The 18,724-nt window shown below is 50.4% G+C and overlaps 1 protein-coding gene across 1 annotated transcript in view; it reads left to right on the forward strand.

The window, feature by feature from the left end:
• The first annotated feature begins 6,435 nt into the window (after positions 1 to 6,435).
• Positions 6,436 to 18,724, forward strand: part of NKD1 (NKD inhibitor of WNT signaling pathway 1) — a 67,771-nt gene continuing 55,482 nt past the window's right edge. Inside the window, exons 1-3 of the mRNA XM_049786079.1 lie at positions 6,436 to 6,607; positions 6,740 to 6,772; positions 7,444 to 7,577. Of these exons, the coding sequence (XP_049642036.1) occupies positions 6,583 to 6,607; positions 6,740 to 6,772; positions 7,444 to 7,577 (192 nt within the window). The 5' untranslated portion in view covers positions 6,436 to 6,582. The remainder of the gene's footprint in view (positions 6,608 to 6,739; positions 6,773 to 7,443; positions 7,578 to 18,724) is intronic.

Below are 18,724 nucleotides of genomic sequence, written 5' to 3' on the forward strand. Positions count from 1 at the left end.
CACTTTTGCCCTGTCGATGGGAGGAGAAGGAAAAGGAAGAGGCCCAGTCAGTAGGGATTCAGGAGAGTCAGCATGTTGGCCATAGCTAATGCTGCTACCCTTTCTCTCCTGGAATTTGAGCCTGCCACATAGGTTTGTGACTTCCCAGAGGCCTGGAAGTGAACAAATACACCCTAAGCCTAAGGGTAAGCTATCTCAGCACAGAGTTCCAGAGCCTCCCACATAGCCTGTTCTCACCAAGCTTCTGCTGCTAAGATTGTAGGTTAGGAGCCCTGGATTCAGGATTTGGAACCTCAGATTAGAAGGATACTGATGTCATCTAGTCCAGCATTTTGCAGATACCCTTATTTTCACCTGAAATGCCCAAAATATGTCCATTGGCCCACTGAGAATGGAAAGTGCTGTTTAGATGCCCACGTCTTGGAGAGTCACACAGCTTGAGCCAGTGGGAACCCCAACCTGTTCTTGGTAAGGGAACTTGTTCATTTAGCCGGGCCCAGGATGGCCAAGATTCCCTGGGAGCCTTTCCTTCCTCCCTCCCTCCCTTCCTTCCTTCCTTCCTTCCTTCCTTCCTTCCTTCCTTCCTTCCTTCCTTCCTTCCCTCCCTCCCTCCCTCCCTCCCTCCCTCCTTTCTTTCTCCCTCCCTCACTCCAAACCCTTGTGTTGAGAGAAACCCATTTTGGAAAATGCTGGCCCACTTCTTTTATGAATGCAAGAAAAAGCAGTCATTGGTAAGAGTCACTGCATGTAGTTGGAAACTAGCTGCTTTAAAGGTTAGGCACTTCTCTTCTTCCTTTTGCAGAAAGGGGAGTGGAAGGTTGGCAGCATGGTACTGTGATTGGCAAGACTTCTCAGAGGAAATGGAGAGCAGCAGAGAGGAGGCAGGGATAGAAAGGCAGAAGCAGGATGAGGCCAGACCCACTGGCTTCCTTTCCTCCTGTCTCTCCTGGGACACTTGTACTCTCACACTAGGGCTAGTTGGTGCTGCCAAGTCAGGAGATACAAGACTTCAATTTTGTGGATCTAAGATGTAGATTTGGGCAGGTTATTGGGTAGAGCACCCTATCCTGGGTTTTAGGAGGACTCCAACTTTAAGACCTGATTCTGGCAGATGGTGTTCCATTGGCCTCCTTCTGCTCCTCTTGTTTCAGTTTTTCCTCTTGCAAGACTTTTTCAGTCTGACAGCCACTCTGTGTGCTTGTAGCCCTACTGACAAGCTCTGAGGGGTCCTTTACCCAAGCCTATCTGAGCACAAACCAGAGCTAAGGTTAAATTTTGCTGAGTTTTGGACTCACAGAGGGTGATTCTAGTATGGTTCCAATTGGGATCTTAATTGGCATTTAATTGAAGTTTTAGTTCCAGTTTTGGACTGACTCAGAACCAAATTCCAGTTGTTTTGAGTAGGGAAACTATTGATTGTATGTTGAATGTCAGTGTACTGAGATTCATTACAACACCCTTTATCCCATGTGTTCCTTCTCAGACCCTTCCTTATCATTCATGGGAGTTTTTTTCCTCCCTGCACCCCAAAATTTCTGGACTTTCTCTGGTAGAACTGTTGAGCCCTTCTCTCCACCCAAATCTGGTTTCCTGGTTTAGCAATGCTAAGCTCATTGGGGAGCTATGGAGTTAAGCAACTCGAGGGCCCTGGGAGGACCCTGGAAGCTTGCACATTCATGATTTCCTTTCGATTCTCCAGATCATGCTCTTGGCAGCCTTCCCACCGTCTTACTACCATGCTCTCTGGGTTGTGGTGAGCTGGGTGGTGTCTTTTCCGTTCATACAGAGCGCCTCCTATGGGAAGATCTCGGTACTGCATCTAGAATTGCAAGGAGGCAAGTTCAGCTTCTTTATTAAAACAACAACAACAACAACAACAACAACAACAACAAGCAGAGACATATTGAGGGGGAGGTGTTGGATATTCAGAGTCTTCAAGGAGGTCAAGGAGGTCTTCCTCTAGGAAGGGACATTTGAAGGACAACAGATCAGACAGCTTCATAGGGGGACATGTGTGGGATTTGTCAAGCAGAACGATACGGGTGTTTTTAAAACAAAAAACCTCCCAGCTCCACATCTGACAGATTTCACCTAAAACAGCCTTGCTAAATCTCAGGCCCCATGAAACCCGTTTCTGTTATAATCTCTCTCTCTTATCTCTTCCTTGCCTTCCTTTCCCATTCTCCTCCCCCAAAGGATGAGAAATCTTCAAAGAAAAAGATGTGTCACTGTGAGTATACAGCCCAAGAAATGGGCCAGATAAATTATTAAAACACATAAAAAGAGAGTGAGTCGAGGGTGGGGAGCTGCCAGAAGCCGACTAGCCACCCCAGGTGGACAGAGGACCAATGCCCCGGGCAGGGGAAGGGCTCAGCTGGAGAGTTTTATGCTTCAGGGCCAGTTGGGGGGAAATGTATATGTGAGTGTGTGTGTGTGTGTGTGTGTGTGTGTGTGTGTGTGTGTGAATGTGTCGGTGTGTGACAATGTATTGTGAATATTTGTGTGCGGTATATATGTTTTTAAGAGTGCATGCATATTACACGAGAGTGTGTGAGCATGCTGTGATGTATGTGAATAGTTCTGTGTGAGTGGCATGTTTGAATATGTGGTGGGGTATGTAAGAATGGGAGTATGTATGTGAGCATGTGTGTTTGGTATATGTGTGAATTAGTATGCTTTTGGGAGTGTACTTTGTGATGTGTGTGTTTATGAGTCTAATGTTTGAGTATGAGTGTATTTGTGGGTGAGAATGTGTGTTAGTGTGTTTTGAAAGTGTATGTATATGTACATGTGTGTATTTTTAAGAATATGTGATAGTATGTTTTGAAAGTATACAAGCCCATTGGTATGTCGGTGTTTTTGAAAGTGTGCTTTTGAGTGTGCATGCATTTGTATGCAAGTGTGTGCACACGCTCATATGTGTATGTATGCGTGTGCGTGTGATCCCAGCAGCAGTATAGCCTCAGCACCTGCTGGGCTGGGCAGGGCAAGCAGAAGGTGCAGGGGGCCTTTGTGTCCGGACATTTGGGATTTATTTCCCACAAGACTCAGGCTGGTAACTGCAGAGTTTTAGTTCTTGCTTTTATCTCCTTTTGAACTGTAAAAAGAAATTCCCAAGGGGAAGTGGGGATATTTTTTTCTCATGAAAGAAGAAAGCCATGACTGGTTTAAGGAAGTACCCAACTTTTTGAGCACCGAGAAAGCAGACTCAGGGTTTTGCTTTGATTTCCTTGTAGCCTGGTTCCGGTGAAGGGTGGTGGCACTGGAGACTCACCGCAACCTCGTCAGACTCCATGGCTTTTGAGGGGCTGCAGAAGGCTCGCATTTGACTCAGACATGCAGCCCGACCTCCAACTCCTCCACACCCCATTATGTTAGGGTTTTGTTTTCCTACAGCCTCAGTCTTCTCTCTTTGGCACCATTGTCATTGGGGCTGGGTAATTCTTTTTTTTTTAAATTAATATCTTTATTTAAACACCTTGATTACAAATATGATTGTTGTTGGGTTTCAATCATGTAAAGAACACCCTCCTTCACCAGTGCATCACTGATGCCCCAAATCTCCCTCCTCCCCACCTCACCCCCACTTGTACTCTAGACAAGCTTTCTACTTCCTTCATTCATTCGCATTGTTATGATAGTTCTCAGTGTAGTTATTTCTCTAACTGCACTCACTACTCTTTGTGGTGAGTTTCATGTTGTGAGCTGGACCTTCCAGCCCTCCTCTCTTTGTCTCTGGGGATTATTGCAAAAATGTCTTTTATTTTTCTTAAAACCCATAAATGAGGGAGACTATTCTGCATCTATCTCTCTTCCTCTGACTTATTTCACTCAGCATAATGGATTTCATGTACATCCATGTATAAGAAAATTTCATGACTTCATCTCTCCTGACAGCTGCATAATATTTCATTGTGTATATATACCACAGTTTCTTTAGGGGCTGGGTAATTCTTTTTGGGGGGGTACTAACCCATACTTGGTGGGATGTTTACCTGGGCCAAGAAGCAAAATTCCCTGGGGGTAAAAATCATCCTCCGTGGTCATTGCTGAAAGCTGGTGCTGCAATTTATCTCTACATGCTGTTGACACAGTCCTCACATGTTTGTCTCCAACTTACCTTTATAGCAGGAGCCTCTCTGAGAGTGGGAATTGTGCTCTGTTCACTGGTATTGCTTCAATGATTATTTCCTTCTGGATCTGATCAGCATTTATTTTCAGATGAGAGACTTTTCTAGTAGAAGGTCAGGTTTGGATTCTGTTACAACAGACTGATACAAATAAATAACAAGTGACCACTATATATTTGTTATAAAGAAAACAAATATAGGCAAGGAATTGACAAGTTTGGGTTTGAGTCCTAACCAGGTCACCATCAGGCTGTGTGACCATAGGCAAATGATGACCTCTCTGAGCCTAGGAGATTCATTCCTTTGTAGAACAAGTACACTCCTATTGGCATGACAGTGAGGACTGTGTGATTTAGGACAGTGCCTGGCATGCAGTGGGCATGAGATAAAGAACTGCAGGATCAGGATGCAGTACAGGAGTTGAGGCGCATCCATTCCTTGTGATGAATCAATCCCAGTTGGGTACTTTGAGCTCCAGCCTTCAGCATTGTGGTCGTGGCAGTCTCCAAGCACCACCAGGGTAGCCTTGGTCTTCGAGGCCCCAAGTAGCCTCCCTTTAATGTCTTTGTGACTTAAGGAAGTACCCAACTTTGTTACTTTGTCACTTCAAATGTCTTTGTTAGGCAAGGATCATTGAGTGGCCTCAAGTCCCAGAATATCATCAGGGAGCCTCCCTAAAAACTAATTGCAATTGGGGCCAGAGTGATAGCACAATGGGTAGGGCTTTGCCTTCCTTGCACGTGGCCGACCCAGGTTCAATACCAGACATTCCACATAGTCCCCAGAGCCTGTCAGGAATGACCCTTGAGTGAAGAGCCAGGAGTAACCCCTAAGCACAGCCAGGTGTTACCCATAAACCAAAATAAAAATTGCAATAGAAGATTGACCATAATATTTGGAGTCAGCAGCATACTTCAAATGAAGCCACCCTGTTAGTCTAAGGATAAAGCTGACCTTCATGTTCGGCTTGATCAAACAACCAGGAGCAAGTAAAAATAAAGTCTGGAGGGAGGTTGGATCCAGGAAGCTGTGGGGATGAAGATGTGTCCCAGAGCCCCTTAGAGATGTGTAGGTGTGTGGAGGTATTGCAGGACTATCATGTCCCCAGCAGCTACTAATCATGGGAGTCCTGGTCACTTGAAGGTGCTAGCCTATGCTGAGATGTCTCTAAATCCAAATATTACCACCCCCATATGCATGGGGCTACATAAAATCTGTGAAATTAAGTTAATCTGTTTTTACTTTTTTTTTTTTTTTTTAATGTGGCTACTAGAACTGACAATTACACATGTTGCCATCTTTCTCGGGCACCGGAAGTCAGCAAAAGGGGCTCGGGCCTGAGATCCCCAAACTGAGTCCGTCTCAGCAAAGCAGGGTCTCAGCTCTCCAGCAGGCGCTCCAGTTCCCACGCCCAGGCCCACGGCGGCCCCCCAGCAGAGCAGCCATTCTCTCGGAGAGCCACAAAGGTGGGGTGGGACCCCTTGATGTCGCCCTCTCCTCTGCAGAGAACTCCCCAGACAAAACAAACAAGCCCTTTGGGTCTGGCGAGCTGCAGCGGGGAGCGGAAACCACCGAAGATCAAAAGAACCAGCGGTTACCCCCTTCCAGGCCGCGCAGCTCAGCTGGAAGTGCACCCCAGCCCAGCCCAGAACCGGGACGAAGAAGGGTCTGGGAAGTGGGGCGGGGGGCTGGCAACTCGTGGCTCTCATCTACTGGCCGCTGCCCGCTGTCCCTAACAGGCCCTGGGAGTGGGGACTAGGTGGTGTGGTCGAGTGGTCAGCGATACCCGCTGCCAAGGCGCAGATCGTGAGGGTTGGAACAGACCGCGCTGCCAGCAAGCGCACTGCGGAGGCTCCGCTGTCCCGTCCGGGCCTCAGTTTCTCTCTCACCTGTAAGTGGGGTGACCGAGCATTGCCAGAGCCCTCGCCCCGGAGGGAGCAGCCCGCGTGGAGGGAACGAGTGGAGGGACTGGGCTGGGAGGCTCAGCCGAAGGCGATGGCTGTTCCGGGGCGGGCAAGTTGGGGGGCGCGCGCGCTCCAGGGGCCGGACGCCTCCTGGCCACACCCCCCTGTCCCTGCTCCGGCCCCGCGGAGCCGGGTCCCAGCCCCCGCGCCCCGGGGAGCCCGCAGCTGGACCGGGCGGCGAGTGGGGCCCCGCGGCCCCGCCTCCAGTCCGCCCCGAACGGGGCCCGCCTCGCTTTGATGCGCCGAGCTGGGCCAATGGGGCTCGCGGGGAGGCGCCGGCCGCGGCGGCGGGCTGGGGGCTCGGCGCGCCCGGGCGTCAGTCGGGCCGCGGCCACGGCGGCAGGAGCGGGTCCCGGCGCGGGGGGCTGCTCCGCGGGGAGGAGGAGGACGAGGAGGAGAGCGAGGCGCGGCGCGGCGAGCCGCAGGGCCCCGCGATCGGGGGGCGCATGGCTTAGGGGGCGCCCCCGCCCGCCCGCCGCGCCTCCAGCATGGGGAAACTTCACTCCAAGCCGGGTCAGTGTCCGCGCCGCTCCCCGGCCCCCGCCGCGCCCCTGCCGGCGATCTGGGCTAACTCTCTGCCTCTCCTTTCTTTCCGGCTCCCGCGCCGCCTGCTCCACCGCCGCCGCCGCCGCGATGCGCCTGCAGCCGCCGTGTACAAGCGCAGGGAGAGCCCGGAAGGTAAGGGGCGCGCGGGGGGCCCAGCCGCGGGATCTGGTTACCAGGGCCACCCCCGCCCCCAACCCGGCCAGCAGCCCCACCAGCCCGCTCGCTCCCGGGCCCGGCCTGTCCCGCAGCGCCCCGTCCCCCTTCTCTGACCCTTCACCCCTTCTTTCACGGTGTCCCCCAACCCCTCTGTTTTCTGCACCCTGGCCCCCCTCTCTCTCTCCCGAGATCTGGGCTCCCCTGCGTCGTCGCGGGCACCCCCTTCTCCTGCTTGACCCCCCGTTTCTTTCTTCCCTTCACTTCGCGCTCCCGGAGCCCGTTTGCAGGCTGTCCTCACTCTTACTATACTCCCCAAGTCCTGATTTCGGGGCCTCGCTCTTCGGGACCCCAGACCCTCCCTTGTTTTTACGCACACCCTCGCGCCCCTGCTCTTGGAGCTTGGAGCCCCGCCGGATGGATGGATGGATGGATGGATGGATGGATGGATGGATGGATGGATCCCTTTACTCCTGCAAGAGCGAGTGCGCTTCGCTCTCTTTTTGGATCGTGCCCGGGACTTTCAGCCCCTTCCCGGGTGCTGCTGCCGCTGCCCCCGCTGCGCCGCGCCGCACCCCGGCCCCGTTGCTGGCTGGAGGTTAACTTTCTGCGGGGCCAGACTCAGGGGCTTCGTGTTGTCCCCGCCCCAGGTGACAGCTTCGCGGTGAGCGCCGCCTGGGCTCGGAAAGGCATCGAGGAGTGGATCGGGAGGCAGCGCTGCCCTGGCGGCAGCTCAGGACCCCGGCAGCTGCGGTCGGCTGGCACCGTTGGCAGAGGAACCCGGGTACGAAATCTCACTCATTCATCCCCTTTTTCGGGTCTTCCTATCCACCCACCCCAACTTGTAGCTCTCTCTTGAGTCCAAACATCCCTCCAGCACATGCTCTGACTCCATGCCTAAGGGGACCTTAGAGGTGGGGATGATGGGTACCAGTGGGCAGAGGACACCCGTATGGGGAGATGTGCAAGCAGGACTGGGTCCTGCTGACAGGAAAGAGGGTCAATACTGGAAGTACTGGAGGCCCCTCTTCTGCCTTGTGTCTGTAGCCAGCATTCGAAGGTACATTTGGAGGTGAGGCAGAGAGGGAATGGCATTATAGGAGTGTCAGGGTGGAGAAAAGCACTGGCCAGACTGGGATCATGTGGCGGTCCCCAAATGTGTTGCGAATGTCCGTGACATTCATCAGGACCTTCTACCCCAGATCCCCAGAATGACAGGCAGAGATTTGGGTGGCGGAGCTGGGCAATGAGAGCTGAGTTGGCCCTCAGGCTCTTCTCTCAAGCCCACGCCCCCCAGCCCTACACCCAGGACCCCTTCCCCAGTAGGAGCGGTGCCTAGGGAAGCAGCAGATATGACTGGGGTTCCATAAGTGTAGCCGCAGCTCTGGGTCTGTGACTGGCATTTCGCAAATGTCCCAGGAGCTCAAGAACTCCCGCATGGGGCTTTCAGATAGATGGGCTACGTGGAACTTGAGCGAGCCTAGGATCAAAGGATGATCCTTTTTAGATGTGACATTTAATTTTTTTTTTTTTTTTAACTTTGAGAGGATTAGCTTGAGTGTTGGGCCTGGCTAGTTTGTTGGTCCTGCCCATGGACTTGAAGCAGTGGTGGAGTCTGGGGGTTTGTGTGGCCCAAGGCAGTGGGACCTCACCTCTCAGCTCGATTGAGGGCTGCTGTAGGGCAGTGAGCTGGGTGCCTGGGTGCAAGTCGATTCTTGTAAGCTTATGAAATGCCCCGTGTCGGGGAGATGCACCCTTCCTGGGGGCTTTGCATTTCTCTGAACCGAGTGAGCAGAACTGGAGCTTCTCTCAGTGAAGTTTCCACTTTGGGGTTGGGGCACGCAACAAGAACCCTTTCCAAACAGCTCCTCCATTGCAGTTTTTGATCTAGTTATTTATTTAAACACCAAAGAAAGCGATCTCATTTAGCTATGAGAACAAATGCATTTGCAGCTCAAGGCAGGCTAACTGGGTGGATTTTTATTAATCAAGTTTGGGTGGTTTTTTTTCCCCCTCAGCCTGTGTATTTTTTACAAAGTATTCCTGCAGAATGACTTTTATTTGCAATGTTTCCCTCCCCCCTCTTTTCTAAACTGCCAGGCTGCTTGCTTTAGGGGAAACTTGAAATACAGCAAGGGCTTACTTCAATTGACTTTTATCTTCAAAGCCATAACAAATGTTACCCGCATGTTTTTGGTGGGTCTCCTTGGCATCCAGTCCTGGAGCATGGGAGGGAGGAGGAAGGAGAGGAAAACAAAAGTCTGTCGTTTTTAATTAAATAGTAGTGTTCCCAGCAAGAGGAATGCAGGCTAGTAAAAGTTGCCATTGGGGGAAGTGAGGGCGGGAGGGGGGAAGGGGCCCCAGCTTAAGTTTGTGGCTTTGTTGAAGTCATGGAATTCTGTTGCCAGCTGAGGACAGCATAGGATGGTGCTGGGTGGTGCCCTCCCCCCCCAAGACACACTCAGGGGTCATTCATGTTTGTTCAAAGCACTTTTGAAGATGTGAGGCACAAAGGCATCCCTGTGACTCGTGCTGGGTGGCTCTGCCAGCCGAGATCTTGAGGGGAGAGAACCTCTGCTCCCTGGAGACTTGTCTGTGGCCACTGGGACTGGGACACCTGGGTTCCCACCAGCCCTCATCCAGCTCTTGAGCCCCACAAAAGTGAAAGGAGCTGTGTATTATTCTCTATTTTTCCCCCAGAAAAAAAGAAACCCCAGAACATCAGTCTGTGATTTCAGAAATATTAATGCTTAGGATGAAGCTGAGTTAAAAGGGATGGTCTCGTGCCATCATCTCAGAAAGATAGACCATGCGAGTAGTCAAACTATAAGAGTGCAGGGTTTGGGGCCTGGCCCAAATTGCAGATACTCTGGAAGCTAAACAGGATAGCAGCTCGGAACCCTCCTAGGAAAAGTTCTGCCACCCCAGCCCAGAGAAGGGTGGCCGGCAGGATTTTTTTGTTATATCATCAGGATGGAATTGGACCCAGATCCCAGAGTCCCCTGTGTCCTCAGTGGAAGCCCCCTGATCAGCTTCAGGCTGTTTTGGAGTATGGCCTTGGTTCCTACTCCTTTCTTAGTCCTTCACCAAAGTAGTGCCTATCCAACTTGCATTATTATTGTTACCATGATAATGACTATTTGTTAAGTTCCTGTATATTCAAGCACTTTTTCCATGATTTTAATCCTTTCAGAACCCTTTCAGGTGACCAGACAACTGGTGTGGACTCAGTTTTTCTCACTTTCTCTAGCACTTTATAAGATGCTGGAATCCTGAAGTGGCCAGTCCTGCCAGAGCATCTACCTGGAGGGAACCTAGTGACCATTGCCAGGGAAATGCATGGTGGCCAGCAGAGAGGCAGGTTGATGTGAGAGGAGCCCCTGTTGTCTCTCTTCCTCCCTGAATAGATTGGGTCTGAATAGGGTCTGAATAGATTGGCCGATAGGTAGGTGGGTTAGGTAGTAAGGTCTGGGGTGGGAGAAGGTACATGACCCTTGGAAAACCACACTAAATGAGGTCAAGGTTGCTTGCCACCTTGCACAAGCCATGTCAGTGTGGCATGTCTTAGTGGGCTCATCTGTGAAATGGATATAAGAACATTCCCATCTCTGGCAGAGCATGGCCTATAACTCTTAAAAAAAGAGGAGACCTTTGAGCAAAAGGGAATGGGAGGTCCCTGACACATTGATGAGTGAAGCTGAGGGTCGGTACTAAAGTCAGAGCTCTCCTCACCAGTCCCTGCCCACTCTACTCCATGTTCACTTGGAAAGATTCATGTTAAGGCCAGATTATCAGCCCTTTCTGTGGCCTCATGATGAATGCAGAGGAAAATGAGTTCCTGGGAGCAAAATACTGTGCAGTGCGAGGTGTTACAGGTCCTGTGGGAGAACAATAAAGCGATGGGTTTGCATGTCAGACAAATGTGCTAAACAATGAGAGATTATAGTTAAGTTTGATCATCTCCCAGAGATCCAGGAGGATATTGTAAATAAGAAGCAGGCACAGGCTGTTTCAGAAGAAAAGCAAGGGGCAGCGCTGGGTCTAGGAAGTACAGCGGGGAAGCAAAGAAGTGGAAGAGGTGGGTAGACCAGCATGGACAAGGATGCTGGGCGGGAAGAGCCTCGATGGAGCGGACACTGCTCGGCTGCTTGCCAGATGTGTGCACCCCTGGAGGTGGACCGCCCGGCCTCCGCCCAGCCCCACCCGCCACTCGCTTTGGCCCTTTTGTTCTTGGAGAGTAGAGTTGCCGTGCAGGCCGGCCCAGCTCCGGATCAAAGGTGGCTGCCAGGCGGTTGGTAATTTGATTAAGGGGCGCCGAGTGCATTTTGATATTTGGGGGAGATGGGGAGGGTGCCGGCCCAGTGGGGACAGATGGGGCTGGGTGATGAGATTGGAGGCTGGCCCAGCTGCTGCCCGAGCACCGGATTCCAGGGGAATTACCCTTGAATGATACCAGTTGGCACAATTAAAAGGCCCCATGTCTTCCCCATATGGAAAGTGTTAGGCCTCCTTACGTGGTTTCAAAGCTATGTGCCGGGAGGTGGACTTGACATTTGAGGTAAAGCATAAATTAAATATTTGGGGTTTCAGGATTAAAAGATGATTTGCTGGGGGACGGCAGGAGGGCTTGCCTCTCCCTGGTATCTTTGGGGTTCTCCATAGGGTGGACCCACCTCTGCCCTCACCTCCAGATTCTCTTCCCAGCCAGGTGGAACTTAGAAGCAAGAATGAACAGAGAGTCAATTGAGAGCTGGTCATTTCTGGCACTCATCTCTGAGTTAATTTCTAACAGGGATGGAAGGTGGATTCACCACCAGGAATGAGGATGCTATGGCCCACAGAGGAACATGGTGTCCACATTCCTGAGAGTGGGGATGGCAGTCCTGAGAAGCTTTCCTGGGAAGAGCAAGTGGAGTCCTGGGAAAGCTCTGGTCCTTTGTGGCTCTGGGCACCTGCATGCACTGTGGCCACTTGGCCAGGTGGATGGTGGCACAGGTGTGACACATGCCCCCTGATATTTCCTGGGCAGTGGAGACTTGCACCAGCTATTTGTGGGATTGGTTGGCCACTGCTGTCCTGGCAGAGGCAGTCAGCTGTAGGGCCATGAGGCCCAGCTGTGGTAGGATGTGGTGGGGCTGACTGGGGTGGTGGGATCAGCTGTCTTGGCCAGGGGAGATAGTGACAAGCCAGTCTCAGAGCCCAGAGCAGCTGGCTCTGCCTCAGTGAAGAGGCCTCTTGTCCTGGCTTATCAGATGTATCTGAGGAAGGAGAGTGGGAAGGGCATCAGTCTAGGGTAGGGGGATGGCACAGTGGTCCAGGTGGTTACTGGCACAAGGAATTCAGGTACCCCACAATCCTCCTGGCTCCTGGGTTCATGCATCCCCACTTATGGGCTGTGGGTTCACAGTGTGTTTTGGCTGAGAAACTTCTGGAACTTTTAGTCTGCTTGCTGGCTTCCAGAGCAGGAACTTCCGGCTGCCTCCCTGACTTCCCTCTCTCTTTCTCTCTCACACGTGTTCTTTTTGTGGCTCTTGTCTCTCTCAGACATTCTTTCTCTGCCTTTCCCTCTCCTTTTCCCCCCTCCCTGTCCCTCTCTTCCTTCCTCTCCCCCTCTCCCCAAGGAAGGGAAAAATTCAGACTCTCACAAACAAAATATCTGCCATTCCATCCAAGGGAGAACTGAGGCAGGCGCCCAGAATATTCTGGAAGAAATGCCAGAGAGTGCTGAAGGCCTCAGTTGTTTAATCTGGAAGGCAGTCTTTGAGCCACCGTGCTCCGTTTACCCTGGGACGCTGCCTATTTCCTTAACATTGGCTCCAGGCGCTCCACATGAAGAATGGCGCTGCTCCTCCAGGGAGGAAAGCCTGACCACTCCCCAAAGGGCAGGCCTGGTGATGCCGCCTCTCCTGCCAAGCCCAGGTGGGGTGGGGTACCTTTTCCAAACAAGCATTTCCAGAGACATAAGTAATTCTTTGATAGCTTCCCAGGAGAGCAGAGGCGCTGTTTACCCATGTGGGCACCAGTCACGGGGCTTTAGAGGAAAGTCCCGGCACTGAAGTCATCCTCAAGCCTCAGAAACACAGGCGCTCTTCCACCCCAGCCCACCCCAGCCTGTGGGCCTCAGGAATCATTTGGACTTCACTTTCCTTACCTAGTTAGCATTGTGATCTGTGGCGTGTGTGCATGGCCTTGTGTTTGAGTGGTGGTTTACTGGGTGGACTTCACAATGGTGCAGCATCCCCTGGAATAACCTTCTTTTCTCAAGGCCTTGGAGATGAGTTCAGCAGTAGGATAAAATTATTCATGATAACATAGCAGCTATTGATTGAAATGTGTCCTGGTCATGTCATCCGTGACTCCTTGCTTTCATGTACTTACTTTTTAAATCCATGTATACATTTGCTTTTTCAAGTAAATCTTGCTCTTCATTCTCACGGAACTTTGAATCTAGTAGGAAAAGATGCAGATTTAAACAAACACTGAATTGCACAATCCGAGTTGTGATATGTGCTGGATGCTTTGAGAACATTTAATGGGGACCAGACCCAATCTGGTTGACTGTTCATTCCACAAGTATTTGAGAAGACTTAGGATGTTAGTATGTTGTGGAAACTCTGATGAATAGGACATAGTTCCTGCTTCACAGAACTCAGCGTTCAGTGGAACTAAACTCACACCACTGTTTCTCATCTGCTTTTCTTATCTTATTGCATTGGTTAGATTCACCTGTACCCTAATAGTCATTAAGTGTAGTCTTTTTTGGTTGTTTATTTAGTGAGAAAACGTCCTCAATCCTTGGCTTCCTAAGATTTTTTTTTAAGCTTTTAAAGCAAGAAATAAGAATGGAATTTTGCCCACTGCTGATGGGGCTGCTCACTCGGGACTTGTATGCATTATTAGGTCTCCAGTGTTTTACTGTCTTTTAATGCCTACATGAAATCCTCTGTCACAATAGAGTGCTGTTTAGGAATGTTGCTGCCTGCATTTTACTTTGGATTTTTGCATCAATATTTATCAGATTGGCCCGTCATTTGGGAAGGTAAAAGCTGAAAAGTGCATCCAAAATTAAAGGGATATTTGAGGACAAAAAGCAGGCGTTGGATCAGAGATAGCTTCAGAGGAGAAGCAGTTTCAACTGGAGAATGATGAAGGGAGGACAGGTGAGATGCAGGCAGGAGGAGAGACATATCATGTTCAGAGTCTTCTCTAGATGGGACATCAACAAGGAGAAAGCCTTAGTTCCTTTGAAGCACTGAAGAGGTGGAGGGTCTTCTTAGCCATGTTGCAGAGACTGGTATTTGTCCCTAGGGGCAACAGGTGGCAACCCAGCAGGACATAGGGATTCCCCATGACTCAGGGGAGCTCTGAAGAGTGGGGTATAAGGGTTGGGGGGTGGTGGTGGATGTCTAAGTTGTTAAAGAGGACTGGTATGGATAAGAGGATGTCAAGTGACCACACTTGGCCTTTGTGAACTAGTGATGGGAAGGTCAACCTTTGGGCTAGCACAGCACTCTTCTGGCTCAGCAAGTCCCCTTTGGTCACAGTTGGAGAGAACCAAGAATCATGATGGAATAGGACATCAGGCTGGACAGGATGGGGCTCAAAAAGCAAGGCTCAGAGCTTGTTGATCTGATGTCAGCGATGCATCTCTCTTTCTTCTCTGTGGGTCCTTGGGCACCATGCCAGTGAGGCCAATGCTGTGTCCAATGCTATGTCAGAGGAGACTGGCACACACAGGTGGACTGCTGAGTTTTAGCCTGTGGCTATAGCTTTTCTATACCTATGGGATTGTAGAAAGACAATGTCTTGGGAAGTGCAAAGGTAGAAATCAAAACTGTTATTTTGAACAATGTTTGGTCTCATCATGGAAAATGCACAGTGGATATGGGCTGCTGTGTTAAGCATCCATAGCATGTTCCCAGACCAACGGCTAAAAACCAGGCTCTTATCTTGTGTGAAAGAGGCATGTTCACCCTCTTCCCCAGTGGACAGTGGGGGAGTTCACTGACTTAGCGGGAACAGCCAGAGCTCCAGGGTGGGGTCCCTTCACAGGGTGTCCAGTCACTGGGAGTTGGAGTCCTTGGCATAAGTGAAGAGCTGTCACTGAGCTGCCTGGCCAGGGGACCACTGGTGTGTACTATTTGGGTTTGGATCTCCAGGGAGAAGGCTCAGTGGAGCAGTTATCTATAAATGTGGAGACTTCATCAGGAGCAGAGATAACTGGGTTGCCAAGCAGTGAAGGGCAGGAAAGGAGAAAGCCAGTCCCCATTCCCATTTCTGTTGCTGAACTCTGAGGCCAGAGACCAGGCAGCCTGGGTGACTGAATTCACGGGGCTTGACACTTGCTGTGGCACAGGGCAGCCCTGAGAACTGTAGGTAATGAAATGGATGTGGCCAGCCATAGACCCGTCTGCTCTGTGCCTCAGTTTCTCATATGTAAGAGGGAGATGGTGGACAGAACTTAGAGGGCTCATTTGTAAAACAGGTGCCTGTCTGTTAGATGCTCACTGCTCACTGCTGGTTAGCAGCTTGCACTGCTGCAGGTTTGGGGCAATCTGGGGGCAGCTCTGGAGGGAAACAACAGGGAGCAGCACTGAAGAATGGCCCCAGACCAGGAAGTCATAGTCATGAACCCAACAGGCCCCACATGTACTTCTGGGAGGGGCAGGGCTAAGTGTGTTCTAAGGATCATCTCCCCACCCCAGGCCCCACAAGCTTTGCCAAATGGAAAGGTGGCCCAGCAATGCCATATCTGCTCATCATGAAAGGAAACTCTTTGAAAACACATCCTTTGGCAGGCCCAAAGCTAGATCAGGTCTGTGGTACTCTGGTTTATTGATGGCTGGTTTAGCTGGGGACGATGGGGCAGGGTGTGAGAATGACAGTGATACTGGCCCACAGGATTGAGCATGAGAGGAGCTGAACAGTTCCCCATGTATGGACACACGAACTATGCAAAGTGTCAGCAAGACAGGCTAAGAGCCCAGCCTGGGAGCAGAATTTAAGTCACAGCGCGCGCGCGTGTGTGTGTGTGTGTGTGTGTGTGTGTGTGTGTGTGTGTGTGTGTGTGTGTGTATTTGTAGATGTACAGGGTAAGAATCTGGAAGGACATTGTCAGTAGCTGTAATAGGTTGGTAGAGTAGTGAAGAGAGGAGTTTTACCTTTTTAGATTTCTGCATTGTTTGGCTTGATTTTTAATTTTTCTGTTTTGGGGCCATCACTGGTGATGTTTATTATACTCCTGGCTCAATAGTTGGGTGAAGGGGTCACTTTTCAGGGTGATTGGGAAACTAGCATCACCAGGGTTTGAACCCAGACCTCATGCATGCTAAGCATGCATTCAAATCCTCGAATTATCTTTTCGACCCCAACTTCCTTTTTAATGAGCATTTACTACTTCTATGGGGACTTTTCAAAGAACCAATACATTTTAGTAGAGAATGAGGAAATTAACACACAGAGAAGCTTTTCTGGAAAGAGTGGAGAGGGTAAAGTCGAGGGGAGGGGAGCGGGGAGGACTCAGGTGTGGTGGAGGAGCCCCTGTATCTGAGCTGGTGAGTGCTATCTGAAGTGCAGAGATTTTGGAGCACCCCTGCCTCTGGGACTTGGCAAAATTTAGAATCATTCTGTGTTCTGGGTGACTGTGAGGGCAGGAACTTCTAGGAGAGACAGGGACTGCAGGCAGTTCAGAGGTAGTGAGTGGGTCACCGTACTTGCAGATAAGTGGTATAGGGGTGAGCAAGTAGGTTCTACAGTGAAAGTTTCTGGCCTCATTATTGAACTTTATTTTCTTGTGGGTCTACTCTTGGCTCCAGGGGACACAATCTTAAAATATTTTTGTTTTTTATTTGTTATTATATAGGTTGTTGCAATACTGTTCAAGTTGATGGTGTCAATGTATAAAAATATGCCACTGCTAGTGTAAGGGACAAAGATCTCTGGATCTTGTTTATACGAAATGGTATTGATGGAGAGCTTTCACTTTCTCCTCAGTAAAATGAGGAGACTCCCCACTGCTTGGGGTCTTTTTAAGAACTAACAAAGGTAAAGCATACAGTAAGTACATACCAAGAATTTCAGCGTTGTTGATGTGTTCTAGAAGATTCCCAGCCAACCCACCTGCATCTCCTCTTAGTGCATGGGGCCAGGCCAGCTCTCGGAAGGCACTTGACAGCTATGTGATGGATGCAGCAGTGAAAGGTTATATTTGCTTGCCCAAAAGGACTCTCTGTTCCCAGGTGGGAGGTTTTCAGTGATTTATCCAGGTGTCTTGGGGTGCGTTACGAGTGCCTTTCCACTCAGGCTATTCCTCCCTTACTTCACAAACAGGCCACTGTTGACCTTACATTATGGTTGCTGGAAGGACTCCCTTTCTCCCATCAGAGCCCTTTCCACTTTCCAGCCTCCAAGTCCCAGCGAGTGGCCCTTATGCCCTCCTGGCTGGTCACCAGGCCTAGGGTGATGGGTATTGTTCCATAGAAATGTGAGTTGAAGCTTTGCTTTGAGAGTATTAAGACACAAAGTCCCTGTGGTTAACAGTAAATTAATCACAGCATTAAAGAGGGAATGTCTGGGTAGACATGACTTCATGAGCTTGTCATAAAGTCTGCCCCTGCCATGTTTCACTCTCCAAGATTTTTGACTTTCAGAGAAGGAACTACAGATAAAGTTACCAAGTTTTACAGAAATATTTTTACTGGGCAGAAGATTGCTTTATGGTGAGAGCCAGTTATTTCAGAAGACAAGCAAAGAACCCTTTATTCTCACGTTCTGTGGGAGGAAAATCTTACGCTCAGAAGCCCATTTCTTGGACAGGCCCTTTGAGAAGTTGGGTTTCGTTTTTTGGAGTTGGGACTGGGTGGCAGGCAGTGGGGTGCGACTGGGGGGGTGGGTCCTGGGCTTATGCCTCTCTCTCTTATTCCTCCTCGTGACTTGTTTTGTAGGTGGTTAGTAAACAGAGGCAAAAGTTACAGAGCAGACAAGGGAAATAGAGGATGGATAGCACAGCTCAGAGAGGAAGAAAGTGCGGGTGGCATGTCAGTGCGAGGCTCTACTTATGAAACTTTGGGGTCACTTGTTCTCTGTGTTTTCTTTTCTTTTTGTTTGTTAATTCGTTTGTTTGGGGGCTACACTTGGCAGCGCTCAGGGGTTATCCTGGCTTTGCATTCAGAAGTCGCTCCTGGCAGGCTTGGGGACCATATGGGATGCTGGGAATTGAATTCAGGTCTGTCCTGAGTTGGCCGTGTGCAAGACAAACACCCTACTGCTGTGCTATCTCTCCGGCTCCTGTCTGTGATCTTCTTGATACTGCCTACTCCCATTCTGAACTACTGTTTTCAGTGTGGACATAGGAGTGAATGCTGTATGCATCAAATGAGATGGTCCATGCTAGGCCCTGAGCTGTGTCCTTAGTGCTGGTGAGACCTGGGGATCAGGGGACCAGTTTTCTTCCTCCTCTCTCTGGGAGCAGCTCATCCCAAAGCTTTTGCTGGTCCTGTGTTGCTGTGGGCCAGTCCCACTGGCAGACTTCTGCTTCGACATGCTATGTTGAAATCTGGGCTGCCCTAGCAAGTTGGAGATTTATGGGTCTCAGGCCTTGAGCTCGGTCAGTACTTGGGTTCACGGAAGGGACTGTTCTCTCCTGCAAATCAGCTCAATTGTCTTCTAGGAAAGTAGATTTGACCTTTGCAGAGCAGGACTATGGATGGACGGTGCCTGCCAAACGTTTGTTTGTGTCTGGAGCAACGCTCTGCCTGATAAGCAGACCACCTCCTTGCCCCTTCTTGCTTCAGACCACAATTCCTTTTAAGTTGGGCCACTGCAGAGGGTTGATTTATCTCCTTCTCTTCCTCACCCCCTTTCATTATTTAGAGTGTGAGGGGGAGTTTATCTTGCTCTGCAGGAGATCTGTTGTGGTAGCTTGGGAATGGC

The sequence above is a fragment of the Suncus etruscus genome, chromosome 14 (genome assembly GCF_024139225.1).
Source record: "Suncus etruscus isolate mSunEtr1 chromosome 14, mSunEtr1.pri.cur, whole genome shotgun sequence".
NCBI classification, from domain to species: domain Eukaryota; kingdom Metazoa; phylum Chordata; class Mammalia; order Eulipotyphla; family Soricidae; genus Suncus; species Suncus etruscus.